General features: G+C 33.6%; 1 protein-coding gene across 1 annotated transcript in view; it reads right to left on the bottom strand.

Moving 5' to 3' along the window:
- The window catches only part of LOC150103898 (flotillin-1-like), a 217,181-nt gene extending 196,376 nt beyond the window's left edge, over positions 1–20,805 (bottom strand). The window contains exons 1-2 of the mRNA XM_090397170.1: positions 20,364–20,805; positions 6,527–6,602 (exon numbers count right to left, since the gene is read on the bottom strand). Of these exons, the coding sequence (XP_090253296.1) occupies positions 6,527–6,602; positions 20,364–20,412 (125 nt within the window). The 5' untranslated portion in view covers positions 20,413–20,805. The remainder of the gene's footprint in view (positions 1–6,526; positions 6,603–20,363) is intronic.
- Between the last annotated feature and the right edge of the window lie 200 nt (positions 20,806–21,005).

Raw genomic sequence — 21,005 nt, 5'->3', positions numbered from 1 at the left:
ACAATAGAATCAACAAAGCAGGTATGGTAGGAAGTCAACTGAAGAAATTCATACGGAATAAGAGAGAAATTACTCAGAACACTAAATTAGCTGTATACAAGACAGTGTTCAAACTAGTTTTAGCTTATGGATCTGAGAGCTGGGTCAGAGGTAAAACACTTGACCAAAGAACAGAATAAGAGATTTTAGCTTATGGATCTGAGAGCTGGAATAGAATAAGAGATTTTAAGATAATAAGAATAGAATAAGAGATTTTAGCTTATGGATCTGAGAGCTGGGTCAGAGGTAAAACACTTGACCAAAGAACAGAATAAACGGAATAAGAGAGAAATTACTCAGAACACTAAATTAGCTGTATACAAGACAGTGTTCAAACTAGTTTTAGCTTATGGATCTGAGAGCTGGGTCAGAGGTAAAACACTTGACCAAAGACTAGAGACTGCAGATATTAGAGTCCTGAGAAAGATTAGAGGCGTGAACAGATGGCATCAATGGCAATATCATATTAAAAAGGAGGATATTAGGAAAGAACTTGACATTGTCAGTATCTAGGAATGCGTTAGCAGAGCTAATATCAGGTGTTATGGTCACTTAAACAGAATGGGCGAGGAAAGATTAGCAAAACACGCGTTCTCTGCCAGGTTGGCAGCAAAACGACCCAGAGGAAGACCAAGATGTAGGTGGATTGATACGGTACAATGTACCTTGGACGATAGAAATATAAGATCTGATAATGATAATATTGGAGTCTTTACAAGTAATAGACTGATTTGGAGGAAAATTACAGATAGGAAGCTATAATGATGTAAATTTTTCATGTAGTACTATCATATCCTGTACACCACTTGAGGGTACATGTCAGGAATTTGATGATGATGACATTTTTTTGATTTGATATGGATTGTCCATAGGCTAAGAAGGTCATGTTAGAGGCTTAATGGAGCAAAACAGCACTGAGAAAGGATTAAAAATATTATTGAATTCTTCCTATATATATATATATATATATATATATATATATATATTTCATCTCAGTCACTGAGACATCTTCAGGGAATACAATGTGAAACTCATAACATACACAGCAACACAAAACTAAGTGAAATGCAATCTTCCTTTTGTACAAATCTCTAAGATTAATCTGGCAGTTTTGATAAAAAAATTAATTTTAATTAAACACCTCAAAAACTATACACTAGTGGCCAAAATTGTGGGAACCTTTTGGAAAAAGTGTATTTCTGAGGTTTGATCGTTCATAACACCACTTTTTTTTGGAGTAATACCATAAAATTATATATCAATGGAAAAATAATTTAATCAAGAATGTAATGCAATAACGTTTTATGAAGGATTTTTTATTATAACAGCAGTTATAAAGAAGAAAAGTGAAACACATATAGAAAAAATGAGATATATAAAAATTTTCACAATGTGAGTTAATACTTAGTTGGGTAATCTTTAGCATTAATTAGCCTTACAACACCTTGCCATGGAGTGAATCAAGTTTTTTAGTTCTGCAGCTGTTATAATGTGAAACCAAGATTGAATTATTGCTTCTATTAATTGGGTTTTATTGGTAGGTTGCTTTTGACTAACAAGTTTCTTTAGTCGACTCCATAGATTTTCGATTGGTTTAAGGTCTGGGCATTAACTCACATTGTGAAAATTTTTGTATATCTCATTTTTTCTATATGTGTTTAACTTTTCTTCTTTATAACTGTTGTTATAATAAAAAAATCCTTCATAAAAAGTTATTGCATTACATTCTTGATTAAATTATTTTTCCATTCCAGCAGTGGAATATGAATATCTTGAAACCACTTTTTGCACACAGCAGCAACATGACATGGAGCTGAATCCTGTTGAAACATAAATGCTTCATTATCTTGGAAAAGATCAAAGGCTTCAGTTTGGGCTCACGTATTTCATTTATGTATTTTGGTACATTTATATTCCCATCAATCATGCAAATTCTGCCCACACCTTTTGATGTCATACAACCCCAGGTCATAACACTAAGTGGTAGGTGCAATGCAATCATGATGCAAATCTTCTCTGATTCTTCTCCTTATGTATTTTATGCCATCACTATCAAACAGGGAGATTTTGGTTCCATCACTCCATATAACACTGTTCCATTGTTCCTCTGTCCAGTTAACATTTGCTGCTGTAGAGATTTTTTATCTCTTTCTCTCTCTCACACACGCCCCCACAGTATTTTTTATTTTTTTTTTCCAGTGGGGTAGAGGCATGGGGCACCTATGGACTTGCAACGGGGTGGGAAGACACAGCATTCTTTTTCACTATGGCTGCAGACTTTTCAAACAACTATTGTATAGAATAATATATCTTCACAATGTAATTCAGGCTGTTCTAAAGAGAAGAAGTAGATGGAAAGAGAGGAGTGGTGAAAAGTTAGTTTAGTAGGTTGATTTGAAGAAGGTGGACTAAGAAGATGTTGATTAGCAACTGTTTTGTTTTTGTAAGCTCAAAGTAAAGTGGAGGAATGATATGACATAATGACTGTAAAAGGTAGCTTCATTTCTTTATATCAACTGTATTGCAGTCTAAAATGAAACCAGAACCATTTAGTTTATTTTGGCTGGCTTCTTCATTCAGTGAACCAAACCACATCCTCCTTGAATAGCTGTTATATTTGAAGCTGTGATTCTTTGGCCTATTTCCAATACTGAGGAAAGTATGTTTGGAATCAAGTTTTGGAAGTAAATCACACTGCTTTAGAATCTTAAAGGAAACAATTTCAGTAAGATTTTTTTTTCTTTTCTTTTTTTTTTTTGTGAGCTTCAAATTAACTGAAACGAAAATGTTTTAAAGTGGTCACAAGAACATATTTTTGTGTAAGAATTAAAATTAAGTTATTTGTTTTATAAAGAGTGGGGTGGGATAAATAGGATTTACTTTAGATTATACATTAGATTATATCTGTAATGGTTGGTGGGGTAGACATGCAGTTGGCCATTCCTAATGAATGATGAATTATTAATTTAAGTTCCTTTTATAATATCGCTGCCGTGCTTGCATGTTGTATAATCTTGAAATTTCTTCTGGTCTGTGAATGTCTCCTGTGTAAGATATTCCACAGGAGCAATAAATTTTAGATATCTTTGTATATTTTTGGAAAGCATTATCTTTCGGATATCTCAAAAAGCTACATATTTTTTGGATAAGCATATAAGTGTCATCCTAATAAGATCCCTGACCATTCACAGACCAGAAGAAATTTCAAGATTATGCAACATGCGAGCGTTGTGGAGGTGCTGCTCATGGCAGGAGTGACTGGCTGCATGTCTCTTTCACTGGCCATGACAGAGCATAATATGGTCATGATGACGAGATTGAAAGAGAATTGTTCATCATAATATTTTGAAGAATGGTTCCCTTAACAGGAACCAGGGACCTTCTTGGACTCCATGGAGGTGCCCATACAATAATAATAGGGGAAATGTTTCAGCACATCGCTAGAGGAGCCAGAACAAGAGGTTGTCCCTGGAAGTTAAATAAAGGTGTGGTTAGTATGAGTGTAAGAACTAAATTTTTTGCTTAGAGTTGTGAATGAGTGGAATGGGTTGCCAGAGTTAGTTGTCAGTGCTTTGTCTGTTAATGAGTTCAAGAAGAGGTGTGATAGATTGTGTGGATAGTTTGGGTTTCCAATGATGAGTCTTCAAACCCCATGGAGGTTCCTGTACAACCATAATAATAAACTGTACAAATAATTTTTTTAAAAAAAGAAGAACATACCCAAAGGGTTAGGACTACTATAGCAGCAGATTCATAATTAGGAATTGTGTTTACAACTTCACTTCCTTTCACATGTAAAAAAAATACTGATGAATTATTAACTTAAGTTCCTTTTATAAAAATATTATTGTTCTAGTCTTGTGGTTAGTTAAAGTCCTTTCTACATATATTATATTATATAAAATTAGAATTTACTTCTTCTTCTTCTTCTTCGCGTTATTCCCGCTTCCTAAACAGGGTCCGCGTGTTACTTAGATGCGACTACTTGTTAGTACTACTCCCAACCGACCCGTCGCCTGGTCTGCCGCTGGGGGGGAGAATATATTTTTGACTGTAGAGGTGTATGTTCACGGGGCCGGTTTGCCTGTTTGTGGGATGAAAAACGCCAGATAAACTGGTGGAAAAAACCCTACTGACCGCGCCCAAGACCGGTTAACTTGGCTATGCCTGAGGAAGATCCTCAAATTCCTCACGTCTACAACGGGAATCGAACTTAGGACACTCCTTCCCCAGTCATATGGTTGCGAAGCGCAAAGCCACTAGGCTAACCGCGCGGTTATAAAATTAGAATTTACTATTAGAGATTATTTTCCTTTCTGCATGGCATCACCTAATTCATTTGCTGATGAATTAGGTGATGCTACAATTTCTAAACATGTCAACAAATATACACCATGCCCACTCTCTTCAACACTCTCAAACACTGGTATTATAAAGTTTCCCTAGACCAATACAGCAAATCTCTCTCTCATATTCCATGCACAACATCTATATTCACTGAGGCAGTGTTTCTCAAACTTCAGATATCTGCATACCCCTTCTTAAATTTTGATTATTACCAAGTCATCCTAATTAATTAAAAAATAAATTAATTAGAATTAATAAATTAATTTAAAATATTAATTAAAATTAAATATCTATTTTATTTGAATTTATATGTTCATGTAAACAAAAAATATGATTTATTTTTAAATTTTGGTTCTTTAGAGATGCCAGACAACACACTCTTATCGATTTCATTTGATCCAGATGAAATATCAACGTTTTCTTGTTGCTTACAGCTACTTGTATATATTGCTCTCTTTTTGGGGTTTTATAAATCCAATCTTTAACCAATGATCCATATGTAAGAATTTGAAAGCTAAAAAAAAAAAATACTGTATTTACTCAAATATAACTCTAACTTTTTTCCCAAAATTAAAGCTAAAAAATCGTGTTGCGAGATATGTTCAGAAATTTTTGGAAACTAAAGTTTTCAGAAAAAACTAAAAATGGTGCAACTTACCAAGAAGCTCCTACTCAGTATCACTACTTTTGGCATCGAGAACAGTTTCTTTGTGTGCATCGTCAAGGTCATCTACCCAAATAGCGTCAACTTCTTTCCCATTATTTCAAGCAAAAATTACCAGTAATTTACAAGACTTGAGATACGTAGAGCAGCGAAGAACTGCATATGATTGGTGCGGTATTAACAAAAGATCGTGTAAACCAAAGACAAATTAGCACTTCAGCAGTTGAGTTGAAATGCTAATTCCCTTCAACCGAATTCCAAAATATCTGAAACACATTCATTGTATATTTCTTATTTTTGCTTGGTTTATATAGCAGTTTCTGTTGGAGAGGGGATGTGATTCATTAGTTAGTGCTGTTTTATCCTGGTTGTCTCTAATTGCACTGTTTGTTGAAAAATATAATGACTCCTTTAATTATGCATAGCCAAAAATTGCCACGTACCCCCCGGGAGGTACGCATACCACACCTGGAGAACCACTGCACTGAGGTATAGTCGATCTCTCCTGAATAATTTACCATATTATTTAAAGTAATTTACACATTTTAATTTTTTCCACTTGGTTATACTATAAATTAAAGATGCCAAGATATTATGTTCTTGTTTCAGTCTTTATCCAAATGTAAGCAAAGTTTGCGCGTTAAGTCACTTCACGACAGGGCTACTTATATATAGAGGCCTCACATCAATTGCCTGATATCCCATAATGCAAAGCATTATGGGAAGGGCCACTACCTAGACCCCAGAAGTGATACCAAGGTTGAAGTAATGAAGAAGTCACATTTCCATATACAGGTAGTCAAAAGGTGTCACACCTTATTACTAAAATACTCTGGATTAGAGATAGATGTTGAAAGTTTTTTCACTTGGTTATACTATAAATTAAAGATGCCAAGAAATTATATTCTTGGTTTCATGACTTCATGCACAAACTTTGTTTGCTTCCACTTGGATAAAGGATGAAAACAATAATATAATTTCTTGGCATCTTTATTTTCTAGTATAACCAAGTGAAAAAACTTTCAACATCTATCTCTAATCCAGAGTATTTCAGTAATAAGGTGTGACACCTTTTGACTACCTATATATGGAAATGTGACTTCTGCATTACTTCAACCTTGGTGTCACTTCTGAGTCTGGCTCCCACTGATGACACTTCAATAAAGGATGAAACTGGTCTGGATAGTGGCACTTCCCATAATGCTTAGCATTATACATGTCCATAAGGATATATGTGCTTTGCATTATGGGATACTCGGGCAATTGATACGAAGGAGTCCAGTTGTGAAATGACTTCACATGCAAACTTTGCTTATATTTGGATAAAGGATGAAACCAAGAGTATAATTTCTTGGCATCTTTAATTTATAATTCACACATCGAAAACGGTATTCTGCCACCCGTCTTCAAATCGATATAAAGCGTATGGTACAGTTTTAAATAAAATATATTTAAAGTGAAAAATCATATACTAACTTCTGTACTCGTTGAATAACTGGCCACACAAACACTCTGCCACCAGGAACCATCAAAGGATTGGTATGACAGCATCCTAAAAGAAATATAAGCAATGATCCCCAAAATAACTCAAATATCCAAGTTTTGCAAAAACTGTTAATTAAATTCTATGAAAAAATAACTTTTTTTTTTCTGTTGCAAACAGCAATTCTGTTTTTATTATATACTCTTTAGTACTGTTTATTTATTTACACTGAGAGTGATAAATGGTGTGCAATAAAGTAAAACAGAAGTACAAAGAATTATCAGGTGCGTGCACATACACACAGAGAGAGATTTATGGAGAATATATGTAAGTGTTCCAGATGGAGTACAGGAAAGGAGGAAGTCCGGAATGGCTAATTTACCATCCTCTTTTCCATGGTGAAGTTGATGTATTAGTGTAAGCTGTGCTGTTGATGTTGATTAAGAAAGTCAGTAGAGATGCTTCTGTCTCTGGCCAGATGGCAAACACATCATCCACATAGTGAACCAAAAAGAAAGATTAAGGCTGTATTGAAGAGAACAGGGAGTCTTTAAGATGCTAAGTAAAAATTGGCAAGTGCAGGTGACAAAGAGCTTCCCATAACAGTTCTTTCAATCTGCTTGTGAAACTGGTTTCTACAGGAGAAATATTCTGAGTGCATGATAAAGTCAAACAGTTCAACTATGTATGGAGGGAGCTCTTCTGATAACAGTTGGTGTGTGTCTCAGCCAACAAATAAATAAGACTGAATGTTAAAACTGCCATGATGTCTGTAGAATTAAGTTTTTATTTTTGTGAGAAATTCTGAACTTTGCACAGAGGCTCATGTGTGGCCTGTATATGGGAGCTTAAGACTTGCTAGGAATTTGTCTAGCAATAGGTGGGGCATCCATGCAGTCAACTATGGCTCCGAGTGGAACTCTATGGATTTTTGGTAGGCTACAGATTCACATTATGATTATGCTGATGCACTGATAACAGTCCATTGGTTCCTGGCCATATTTGCAATAATAAAAATTATTAATCTTTATTGTTGTGGGTATATGTCTAATAATCTTTACTATCACAAATGCCATTAATCACACACACACACACACACACACACACACACACACACACACACACACACACACACACACACACACACACACACACACAGTTGGGTCTCTTTTTATGCAGTAGATATGTTCCACAGAAAACCACATATAAAAAAATTGCACAAAAAAGACCTAACTTACATGTTGAAAAATTAGGGATACGTTCCATAATTTTCTAAAACCACATAAAACCAAAGCAATGAATTATAATAAACCTAAAATTGCATAAAAAAAGTTTATAAAAATTCAGGAAAATAAGAATGCCTAAGTTTGTTTTAAAGCTTTATTCGTTTAATTTTATTGAAAAGTAACAATTCTTTTTACATTTTTTCATCAGAATTATTATCGCTATTAGACAATATTCGGCAACGTTTGTGAACTGGTGCGAAATCACTTTCATCACCAGAAGAGATAGTCAGCGCATCAGATCTGTATGATAAAGGCAATGGTTCTTCACAAACAGAATTAGTTTGACCCTCCTCCTGTGCTGAAATTTTTCTTCTGACAATGTAATCAGTGATTAAACTTTGCGATGATGATTTGACTAATTTATTTATACAGCTCGTGATATCTAGACATACAATTTTTCAGCTCACGTTGGAATTTAAAGGGTCATTCAGAATTTGTGTCAAAAACAAGAAAATGATTTTACAATTTATTGCACAGTTCAAGACCTTTTCAAATTATATTTGCAGTAAGGGGGACAGGTTTTTCTTCCGCTTCACTATGGTTTTCTGGATCTTCGACGATATCTAAAGTTAATCGATATCCAATAATATCATCACCATTTAAGGCATTATCCACAAGCAATTCGTCTGCATCATTCTGGCTAAAAGTATCAAAACCTTCTCCACCAATTTCATGTACCAAAGTAATGATTTCAGCTGATAATGTAGATGTTTGAATGGTTGCACTGTTTGTAACACGTCCAGGCCAAGCTGGTTTCCAACAGGCATTTAAAGTTTGTGGTCTTATTTCAGCGATAGCAGATCAACAGGATTTAAGCAGACCAAAATAGAAAATTTTTTCCAAACGTCAGTTACTGTTAATGATTCATTTTCTATATAATAAATTTAGTTTAATCCTTTATCCCAGCGAGAGCAAACAAAGTTTGCGCCTGAAAATATCTTCAGGACTGAATATAGTGTTGTACTATCTTATTGGTAAGTAGTACAACACCAGGCAACTCGTAGCAAAGGTGGAGCAAGCTGCCAACACTGGGATAAAGGATTAAACTAAATTTATTATATTCTAACCTAGTAAAAAATAAGCCTTCAATGATTCATTTTCTATTTTATCCAATATAAATTGAAAAGTGTGCATAACATAATATTTTTAAAAGTAGCAATTATGCCTTGATCTAATGGCTTACTAAATCACTTAAGGAATTGACAACGTTATAAGAATATAAATTAAATAACACTTTAATAAATATTTCTGATATTTCGGCAACGTCACATCACTGTCTTCAAAAGGAATTCACAAAAAATACATGTGCACGTAGGCACTACAACACAGTAACTGAGAATGAAGTGAGGAAGCTATTGTTCTCCTAAAAGTCTTGATGGTGTCCCCTAGCCGGCTATATAGGTGTTTTTGGCCATTGGGCTGAAGGTCTGCTGATGTAAGCCTCCCAAATTTGGGGCAGTCTCATGCAACTAAATTTGTTGTGGTTTGGAGTTTCTTAGGGCTGAGGCTGATTCCATGAATAGTCTTTCGAATTTGAACTTGCTACGGTGTATTATTGTCGCTTTCTTCCACCGTATTCTGTGGCGTGTATCCAGAGCATGGCCTGCAAGACCCGAGTGGCTGTACTTGTGAAACCGGATGTAGTCCTTGTGTTCTGAAATTCTGATATTCGCAGTCCTGCCTGTTTGGCCACAGTAAGACAGTTTACAGCTGCAAGGGACCTAGTATACACCAGGTAGGTCTAGGGCAGAGGTGTTCAACCTGTCAATTGTGGAGCGATCTCTGGTCACTCCTTCCCCAGGCATATGGTTGCAAAGAGCATAGTCACTAGGCTAACCGTGCAGACAAATTGATAGACTGCAACTTGCATAGCCTTGTGAATATAAAAAGGAGAGTGGATATGATTGAGACATAAGTCAGTGAGGAGTTGTTACAAGATTAACTGTGGAGGAGATTTTTCACAGAGCAGAGAGAGAGAGAGAGAGACAAAGATAGAACGAGGCGATCCCTGGAAGCTGTATAAGGAGGGTGTGAACAGGGGAGTCAGAAACAGGTATTTTGCATAGAGTAATTGGTGAGTGGAATGCATTGTCTGAGAGTTAATGATTGCAGAAACTGAATGAGTTAAGATGCAGTTTGATGACCTTTTTTTTTATGAGAGAGAGAAAATGGACCTCCTGCAACAAGCCATTTGACTCCATGGAGGTCTGATGTTAATAATAATAATAATATGCTCTTTCAATTTCTATAAACTATTACTTATTCATATCAGTATTGTTATTCTGAAACAGTCATAACTTTTGATGGACACAATTGTAATCTTAAGTCACTGTTTCTAATCTCTATACAGCTATAAAAATAAGGGCATGCTTTGAACATTATATGCAGTGGTAAGTGCTGCAGAACAACCTTGACTGTATTTGAGAATACTATTCTGATACTTTTGGAGTAGATTTTCTTGAGTAAAAGGGATGAAGAAAGAGAGAGAGTTCTACAGTGTTTTGCAGAGTCAATTAAACTTCTAATGACTTGGAAGATGCCCACTTACTCCACTCTTTCTTGGTTTGGAAAATAGCAAGATTAAAAAAAAAAAAAGTCATGAATATAAAATAACAGCAAATAGTACTATGGAATTTTCTTCTTCTGACTAAGGTTTTAGGCCTGTTGCAACAGTGTTCATTGTAATCCATCCTGCCACCATTTTCATAGTCTTGATTGGTATTTTAGCTTGGTTTCCATTTTTTTTTTTTAAATTCTTTTAATTATTCTACCCTTATAACTCATAAGGTACTCGTCACTCTCTTCATTCCTGATCTTATAAAATTTTGTTTTTCCCATAATTTTCCCAAATGTTATCATTTTTGTAGTAATGTTCAAATGTTTTATCTTAACTGTTTCATTTCTTGGTTTAGATTCATAAATCAAACTGAATCTTACACTTTTATATGTTTGTCATAGTCACAATATTTTAATGTTCTCCATGTCAGAGGACTAACCTGACGATGGAATAGTTCAGTGGTAGGGCTGCTACCTTAAGGCTTCTGAACTAGCCTTCTTCCGAATTTAAACCCATATGAGGAATAGGGTATATTGAAGGGGGAAAGAGTAGATTATAGTAAGGTTTATAGAGAGGGCATAGTTGTAAGGCCAGAAACGAAAAGACCCCATGGCCCTCGAGTACTCTAATAGCATAAGGGTCATAAAATAAGAAGAGTTGGCTGATAAGGCCTTATAGGAAAGATTAAAGTAAGTGGATCTTCCTCAAAGTAGAAGGAGAGGATAGATCCAGCTAGGAGTCCATGGGAGTGCCACTTCCCTTACAATAGATGATTGCCCCTTATGGCCCTGTTGGTCCACGAATGTATCCACCACCCCCTGGGTGGAAGATAGGGGAACCCACTGTGTGTGTGTGCATGTGTATGTATGGTGGGGTGGTCCAAATATACTGAATAAGGACTCATGGACCAACAGGGCCAATCATCTTGATTGTAAGGGAAATGGCATTCCCATGGACCCCTGGCTGGATCAATCCTCTCCTCCTTCTACTGTGAGGAAGATCCACTTACTTTAATCTTTCCTATAAGGTTTCATCAGCCAACTCTTCTTATTTTATGACCCTTATGCTATTAGAGTACTCGAGAGCCATGGGACTCTCGAGTACTCTAATGAAAAGAAAAGAAATGACTCGAAAAGACTCGAGAGTCTTTTCATTTCTGGCCTTACAACTATGCCCTCTCTATAAACCTTACTATAATTCTTCTATAATCTACTCTTTCCCCCTTCAATATACCATATTTCTCCTATGGGTTTAAATTTGGAAGAAGGCTAGTTCAGAAGCCTTAAGGTAGCAGCCCTATCATTGAACTATTCCATTGTTAGGTTAGTCCCCTGAAATGGAGAACATTATTCTACTTGTAAGCTGACAGAAAAAGATAATCGGATTGAATCTATGGGAAACGACCTTGGAATGGAAAAGGTAAAACAAAAATGGAAATATCAAAATATAATACACATAGCAAACTGGAATGTAAGAGGAATAGCATATAAAGAAATAGAATTAAACCAATTATTAAAAAAGAAATTTTAAAATAGCAGTAATCACTGAAACAAAAAAGAAATTAAAAGGAACTATGAGAACTGAAAATTTTAATGTGATATGAATAAATTTTATTTATTCATATGGAGTTTCTTCCCTTTTCTCCCTTGTCCCTATTGGGGCGAGTTGACAGAGACCAAAGAGCACAAGCAGGAGTCATGATTTGGATTCATAACTCCCTTTCAAAACAGTTAAAACATTTATTTATTTTATTTATTCATGTGGAATTTCCTCCCTTTTCTCCCCAGTCCCTATTGGGGTGAGTTGAGCTGCCTCATGGGGAGGGGTAAGTATTTATGGCTATAGATCTGTGTGTGTTCACGGGGCTGGTTTGCCTGCTTGAGGAATGAAAAACCCCAGATAAACTGGGGGGGGGGGGGACCCTGCTGTCCATGCCCACGATTGGCTAACTTCGCTATGGCTGAGGAAGATCCTTAAGCTCCTCACGTCGGCAACAGGAATCGAACCCAGGACACTCCTCCCGCAGGCACATGGTTGTGAAGAACAAATCCACCAGGCTAACCGCGCAGACAGTTAAACATTATAAATTATGGAATGAAAGAATAACAGAAGCTAGAATAAAAATAGCGGCTATTTAACAATAATTGGTTTATATGCCCCAGAAGAAGGAAGAGAACAGGATAATATTGATTTTTATAATTAGCTACAAAACATATATAATAAAATAAATAAAAATGATTATGCAATTTTAGCAGGAGACTTAAATGCAGGAATTGGAAACACGAAAATTAGTAATAATATAGGAATACATGGAGAACATACTCTAAACAGGAATGGTAAAAAATTGATTGTCTTTGTAGTTTATAATAACCTAAAAATAATGAATTCCTTCTATAAACACATAATAAATGTACTTGGGCAGCAAGAGGATGGAAATCAATATTAAATTACTTTATATTAAATGAAAAGACATCAATATTTTCAGTAGATGTTAGAGTTCACAGAGGATATGAAATAAGCAGTGACCACTTCCTTGTTAAAATAAAATTAAGATTAGCACCTAAATGGCTACAAGTAACAAGAACAGAAAGAAAATTTGAAACATTTGTTTATAAAACTAGACTATTGAATGACACAAATGTACAATGGCTATATGAACAAAAAATTAACCAATATCTAGATAAAATAAAACAAAATGAAGAAATAGAATGGCTTAATAAAAAAACGATACTAAATGCAGCAGCAAATGAAAGCTTAGGAAAGACCAAAAAATTCAATAAAAGAAGGAAAAAAACTGAAGATCTGGGATGATACAATCAAAGAAATAATCAAAAAGAAAAAAGAAGCCTATCACAAATGGTTAAGCAGTAAAAGATTAGAAGATGAAATAGAATATAAAAGAATAAGAGCCATAGCTAAACGAGAAGTCAGAAAAAGACAGAGAATCATGGAACAAATTTGTTTCTAATTTAGAAGATAATTTATATAAAATAAGACCCAATGTATATAAATTTTGAAACAGTTAAATGCAGATACCAAAGAAAACATAAAATTAAACACCGAATTGAAATTAGAAGAATTTCTAAATTACTACACAGAATTGTGGACAGACAAATATTTTAAAAAAGACAACTGGCAAACAATTAACGAAAGAAAATAAAAAGGAAATAACTAAAGAAAAATTAGAAATCAGCCTGAAAGAAACAAGAAACAGAAAATCACCTGGAGAAGATAAGCAAGATTCAGAACTATATAAATATGCAGGAACAAGATTCAAAGAAAGACTTATTATTTTTAAATAAAATTTATTCAACTGGTATCTCCCCAATAGAATAGAAAAAAGCAATTGTGATTCCGATCTTTAAAAAAGGTAATAGAGATGACCCTAAAAACTATAGAGGTATCAGTATACTAAATTCCTGTTACAAAATATATAGCAGAATCTTAAATAGCAACTAATGAAATATTCTGAAAACTTTATTTTAGAAGTACAGAATCGGTTTAGAAAAGGACGATCATGTAGAGACCCAGCCTTTTGCCTAAAATTAATAATAGAGAAAAGAAGAGAATACAATAAAATTAGTTTAATCCTTTATCCAAGTGTGAGCAAACAAAGTTTGCACCTGAAAAAAAAAGGGTGGCACACCATTTGGCAACTCCTATAGGTAGAGATGACCTGCTAATACTTCTGCCTGGTGTCTCTACTTGGGCCTGGCTCCCACTGAAGAGACCTCAATAAAGGTCGAAACTAATCTGGGTAGTGGCCCTTCCCTTAATGCATAACATTAGATATATCCGCAAGGAGATGTGTTTTGCATTATAGGAGATACCGAGATAGGAGTGTTGGTATCTTGCTCCACCTTTGCAACAAGTTGCCCTGGTGTTGTACCACCTTAACCCAGTCCTGAAGATACTTTCAGGCGCAAACTTTGCTTGCTCACACTTGGATAAAGGATTAAACTAATTTTATTAGATCTCCTTACTCTGTACCACCTTACCCCAGTCCTGAAGATACTTTCAGGTGCAAACTTTGTTTGCTCACACTTGGATAAAGGATTAAACTAATTTTATTATACTCTAACCAAGTGAAAAATAAACTTTCAACAGAAGAGAATACAATTTAGAAACACATATTGCATTTATTGATTTTAAAAAAGCATTTGACAAAGTTAAAGGAAACATTATTTAACATATTAAAAGAAAGACAAATACCAAATGATATACTAAAAGCTATCACAAGTATATATGAAAATAATCAAATACAAATAAGATTAAATCACGAGCTATCATATAGGAGAGAGATAAACCAAGGGGGTCCGACAGGAATGTCCCCTCTCAGCAACTCTTTTTAATATCTACTTAAATGAAATAACAAAGAAATGGAATAAAAATTTACATCAAGGAATTAAACTTTCTCCTACAGTAAACTTAAACACTCTCCTCTTTGCCAACAACCAAATAATAATTACAAATTCTGAAGATAACTTACAGAAAGCTATTTTAGATCTACATAAGATAGCCAAAGATTATGGTATGACAATATCAACAGAAAAATCAAAAACTATGGTCTTTAAAGAACAAGATCCAGCAATAACTAAAATAGTAATAGATAACAAGATCTTAGAACAAATGAATTCATTTAACTACCTAGGATGCATGATCAGATATGAAAATGAAAAAGATATAAACATAAAAATTGCAAAATATTTAAAAATAACAGGTGTAATTAATTCTATATTTAAACCAAACCTAGTTCAAAAACACGACTAAAAGTATACAATACATTAGCTCTACCAGTCTTAATGTATGGAAGCGAAATCTGGACAATAAAACAAAAAGAAAAAGATTAACAACAGCAGAAATGAAGTTTATGAGAAAAACTGCAAAGTATACCCTATTTGATCACAGAAGAAATTATGAAAGAATTAAACCAAGAACCAGTAATAGAAAAAATTAAAAAATATAAACATAAATGGATGGAATACATTCAAAAATGAAAACAGAAAGATTACTAAAACAAGCCTTAAAGTACAAGCCATTAGGAAAAAGAACACCAGGATGTCCTCTTAAACGATGACTTCTAAGGCAGGAACAGGTCATGCTAGGCCTAAATCCTTGATACGCATGATGATGCAATATTTTAATTTTTATTTTTCCATATCGTTTTATTTAAAAATCAAGAAATCTCGTTTGCCTTAAGTGTCTTTACTTTTACTTCATTTTCTGTTATTCCTTCTGAATTATTGGAATTCTTAAGTAATTAAAATGCATTATCTGTTCTAATATTTTTTCTATCTTACAAGTGATGGATTGCTCATTAACCATCCCCCCCCCCCACTGATACTTCCATCTTATATTTCAATCTGTTGGAAATAAAATAATTTTCTTTGTAAATCAGCTTCTATGCTTGCTACCATCACTACATCACCTGCACAACAGATCAGACTAACTATATTCCCAGGATATGTTTACTCCATTTAACTTTGTATCTTTTAATTCAGCTATTTCATCTGTCAAAATATTGAAAAGTGATGGACTTAACGAATTGCCTTGTCTAAATCATTACAGTACTTATTACACATTTATTACCAGTATAACTATTTTTGATAAGCTTTATTATCAATGTTTTAATCTTTCTTTTTTTTTTTTTTTTGCTATCATTGTTAAATATCTTGGAATTTTATATTACTGAATGCCTTATGTAAATATGTAAACACATAAAAAAATTGAGTGTTATATTTTATTAATTTTTCTATTAATTGTTTTACTGCAAATACTACATCTGGGGACAATCTTCCAGATCAAAAACATTTTTGTTCATTTCAATATAGATTTATTTATAATTTCTTGAATAAGTTTTGAAGTTGGCTGGTTATAGATTAATTCTTCTATAATTATTTGAATCTGTGTAATATTGTTTTTCCAAATTCCCCCCCCCCCCCATCCTGCTTCTCTCTCTTCAGAACACACCTTAATAATCCCTTGGCTAAAATTTTATTTCTCTTCTTACATATTTTAACAACTAAATGTGTATTTTGTATATTCCAACTATTTTTCTCAGTTTTCTATTTGTTATGATATTTCTAAATTTTCTTCGTTTTTCAAGTTTGCAGATAGTTTATTTTTTTTTCATCCTCGCACAATTTAGTAAATTGAACAGAAATATACCGGGAAGAACATTTTATTAAACTGTATGTATGAACCCTCAATACTATGATAGTAATAAATGAAAGTTCACATTACTAACATCCTATGAACAATTTTTCAAAAAATTAGTCTTATCAGGACTCCAGCACTATAGGATTTTATATTTCAGTCTTCTAAGGCACTTCTAACCACATCAATCCACTTAAATTGAATTTCCCCTGAGTCTTGTTCCTGCCATCCTAACAACATCTGCTTTGCTAACCTTTCATTCTACTCAAGTGACTATACTATCTCAGATTAGCTCTGCTCATACATTCCTGAATGCTAATAATGTCAAGTTCCATTCTAACATCTTCATTTTTTGTGATTCTGTCACTGATACTATATATCCACTCTCCTAATTTTTCTCAGAACTTTCCTATTTGTTGTCTCTAGTCTGTGACCAACCATTTTTATTTCTAACCTACCTTTAGGATCCAGAAGTTAAAATTGCTTTGACTAATTTCTTTTGTATTCCTATAAAAAAAGAGAAATTAGTCTTATTCTTCTTTCTCCCATTCATATAAATTTATTCAGTTGGCTCCCCACCATACCAACTTTGTTTATTCTGTTATCTATTTCAACAATTAATTTGTGATCTTCACTAAAAATCTTAAATAGTTAAAATAATTTACTTGTTCTGTAGATTTTGCATTCAGTAAGTAGCTGATATTTTCAATGTTCCTGTTTAATTTTACAGTATTTGTATTTTATTCTGATTTTCATGTCAAATTTGTTACCACAACTGGCCTGGTTGGCTGAGTGGTTAGCGTATCTGCTCTCCAGCCAAAAGACTGCAGGTTCGAATCCTGCAATGGGCGCAGATGTTTGCGATTGTCTGTGAAAAAATTAGTGCTGGTGGTGGGCAATAGATGGCATTGGTGTAGATGTGGTTCGCTGTTGTTGGTGGATTGAGTGATGGAGATCTCTAGAGTAGGTACCCTCCCTCTGTGAGTCTTCGGATTCCCTGGAGGTGTCAGGTGGTGGTAATAATAATAATAATAATTATTATTATTATTATTATAATGCCAACTACAAAGAAGATCAGCACCAGGAAGATTGGAGCATCCTCCTACAGAAGATGGCGATCGTGATAGTGAAGACAACTCGAATTGAACATTTTATATCTTAAACTTTCCCCTATTTTCATATTTTAATTGTATTGACATTCTTAACGTCACGTATTTTAATCTTTTGTTTGAAATTTTAGCGTCATTACATATTTTAATTGTAATATGCTATGTTTTAAATGTGTTTAATCTTTTGTATGTGCAATATTTTTAATAAAATCTGTTTCGCATAAAAAAAAAAATTTAATTATTCATGGTTAAATAATCCTGCACACTTGTACTAGAACACCTCCAATTCTGATACAGTTTAATGACTTTCTTTCATATTGTGATCCGTACAGATGATGAATAACAGTTAAGAGAGTGCAATTACCATTGTGTTACACTTGATTTTACAGACCATCTTCCTGTAACTGGTGTTTTGAATAGCTTTTCTCTAAGCACCATGATGTGTTGCAATAAAGAAAGAAAAGTATATTGATATATTCATATAATTCAGTTATTTGGGTTCTAATTAACAACATTGATATTAGTTTCCGTGTAAAAGTTGTGTTCAAACTGTTTTGTGTAGTTATCCTAGAATGTTTTATTTCCAAGACTTTGTTACTAGCTTGATTTCTTACACTTTTATATGTCATATTTTTATTCTATTTAGATAAATAAATAGAATAAAGTGTGTGTGTGTGTGTGTGTGTGTGTGTGTAGAATAGAATAAATAAATAGAATAAGGTAGATAAATTTCGATAAATCTATTCTGTAGAATTATCTTGTAGATTTACTGAAAGGCTTCATTTATCTTTTATGCTATAGTTTATCTTCCTCTTAGTATCAAGATGTCTACTCTTCCCTATTATTTCCAAATATTCTCTATCTCTCTCCTATGGCTTTTTATACTGCTTATTTAATATCTTCAGACTTACATGGAGTCACTCATTGAGAGAGGTCCCTATGTGACACAAACAGCTCATCATACTCTGCCTTAAATGCATTCACATTCTCCAGTCACAATTTCAGGCAATGCATTCCAATCGATCACCACTCCCCATGCAAAAAGTGACCATTCTATGAAATATCTCTTCAACAATAATCTGATAAAAACCCTATTATATCATCCCTCCTCCTACTCTGCAAATTGCATTTTCTCAACCTTTCTGAGAGACCAGACACCATCCTAGTCAAATGCCTCTGGATCCTTTCCAACATTTGTCCATCCTTTGAAAGCCAAGGTGACCAAATCTGTTCACAGTACATGTGTAGCCTAAATCAACCTTATACAATGGAACCATAATCTCCTTATAAGTGTCCTCATCTCTTCCAAAATTTGTTATGCTGTCTTCACAATTTTAGTAATGTGTTCTCTAAAGTTTAGATCCTATCCACCATCACTTCCAGATCTCTCATCTTTTCTAACTCTTCTAATATATTTTCACTGACTCTACATTCCATTTTTGCTTCCCAAATTTTAGAATCTTATTTTTTGGCCCTAAAATAGACCCTTAATGCACACAACTAGTGACTTTCCTCTTTGGAGATGTTCCCCTAGATCTAATCTATTATCTAATCCAACCTGTTCTAATTTAATTTCAAATTTGTAATAAGTAAACAGATTACTAAACTATGATTTTCCTTTAGCAAACTCATGCTGTCTATCAAACAGAATACCAATGCTGTCAACCCAATTTTTGTCATCTGTGTTAGCAAGGAATTGCTTAAAATATTTCTCAAATCTAAACAACTTATAAACAGAAATTGGAAGTTGCCTTGAAACATTAAATGTGAACAGAAACAAGTCTAAAAACAAATATATTTATCAATAGCAATGGTGATCAAATCTGTATGAAATGCTTCTTTTATCCCCATCCACCTATTGAGGTCAATACTTTATATACGTTTTTTTAAAAAAATGTAACTTTCCTTTTATTAGTAAATACGTATTTTGAACTATGAAGTACTGTGGTATAATGAAGTCAAAAAATATAAAAAAATACTTCATGATAAAGTTCCCCATAGGCCTACTCTCATTATCACTCACTAAAAAATAGTGAAAATTCACTAAAAAAATTCATTTCACCACATTTTTAGTATCTATTACAAGAGTAAAAACTTAGCAACACTAAAATAATTTGTACAATCATTACATCTTCTACAGCCTCCCCATTAAGATAAATGATAATTGCATATGGGTTAAGGCAGTTAGATCAATATAAAACAATAGAGGCGATCTTAAAATCTATATAGCAAATTAAGAGAAATCCGTAAAACATGAAATTAGGCCATTCTAAGAATACGCTTAAACAGTACTAATTATATTTATTATTTACAAACACTTCCTGGGCAAAATTCATCGAGGAGAATATATTGCAAATGCTTTGTTTATAACATCCAAGGCTTTAAATGGAATGGCGAATTCTGAATTTTATATTTCAAATGAAACCTATTAAACCCAGTCTCTCAAAACAAAATTTTTCATGAGGCTCATAATTTTTAATTTAAGCCAACCCCGCTGTTTCTGCCATTCATTTAAATTTCATACCACCATTTCGATATTTTAATAATACAATTCCACAGTATTTCGGAAATTGCACAACCAAACCTTTAATGGCAACATCAGTATTACTATATTAATAATGTATTTCAACAGTACTGCATAATTAAACTTTTAATGATAAAATCATTCCTACAGCACTATTAAAGAATAAGTTTTCTTTGAAAATTAATAACTTCAACTAACCTGAAACAACAAGGGCTTCGTTCGGTCCACAGGTAACAAATCCAGGCATTGTTTGTCAAAGTAATCTGTCCCTCCTATTCGTCATGTACAACTAAAGGCAAATCTTTACACTTCGAAATTTTGTTTTCTTTTATTCTCTCTCTATATGTACAGACATCGTACAGGAAAATTTTCTTGGCCGGCAATCAGTTTCTATCACTCGTTCAATCGAATAAGTTCGCTGTCTTTCAGAATCGTGTTTATTCGCATTGCCTTCCGCGAAAGCGTGAAATACACACCTACATCCGCAGATTCTTACGCTAACATCGGAATACAACAGAATCATTCCGGAATTTTTTTATTAATTATGCAATATAATTCCATAAAAATTACAAATCGAAGAGAAATAAAGAGATAAAAATATTATCTAAATATTGATATCGAAGAATACGGATATCTTAGAAGCCAAAGCTAAACACCGCCCAAATTCTATATGCTCGATAGGAGGCGTTTTTTTTTTTTTTTTTTTTTAGGTTTCCTGCGTAAACAAGTGGGTATTGAGTTTCATTACGATACAGGAAAAAAAATAAAAATAAATAAAAAAATATATATAAAGAACTTTATCAACTAAAGACACTTTATAACTGGAATATTTTCGCCTCT

The sequence above is a fragment of the Typopeltis vanoorti genome, chromosome 8 (assembly GCF_054136105.1).
Source record: "Typopeltis vanoorti isolate ZY-2024b chromosome 8, IOZ_Tvanoo_1.0, whole genome shotgun sequence".
Classification (NCBI taxonomy): domain Eukaryota; kingdom Metazoa; phylum Arthropoda; class Arachnida; order Uropygi; family Thelyphonidae; genus Typopeltis; species Typopeltis vanoorti.
Note: the sequence above shows the minus strand (reverse complement) of the source record. Positions and strands in the feature narration are given on the sequence as shown.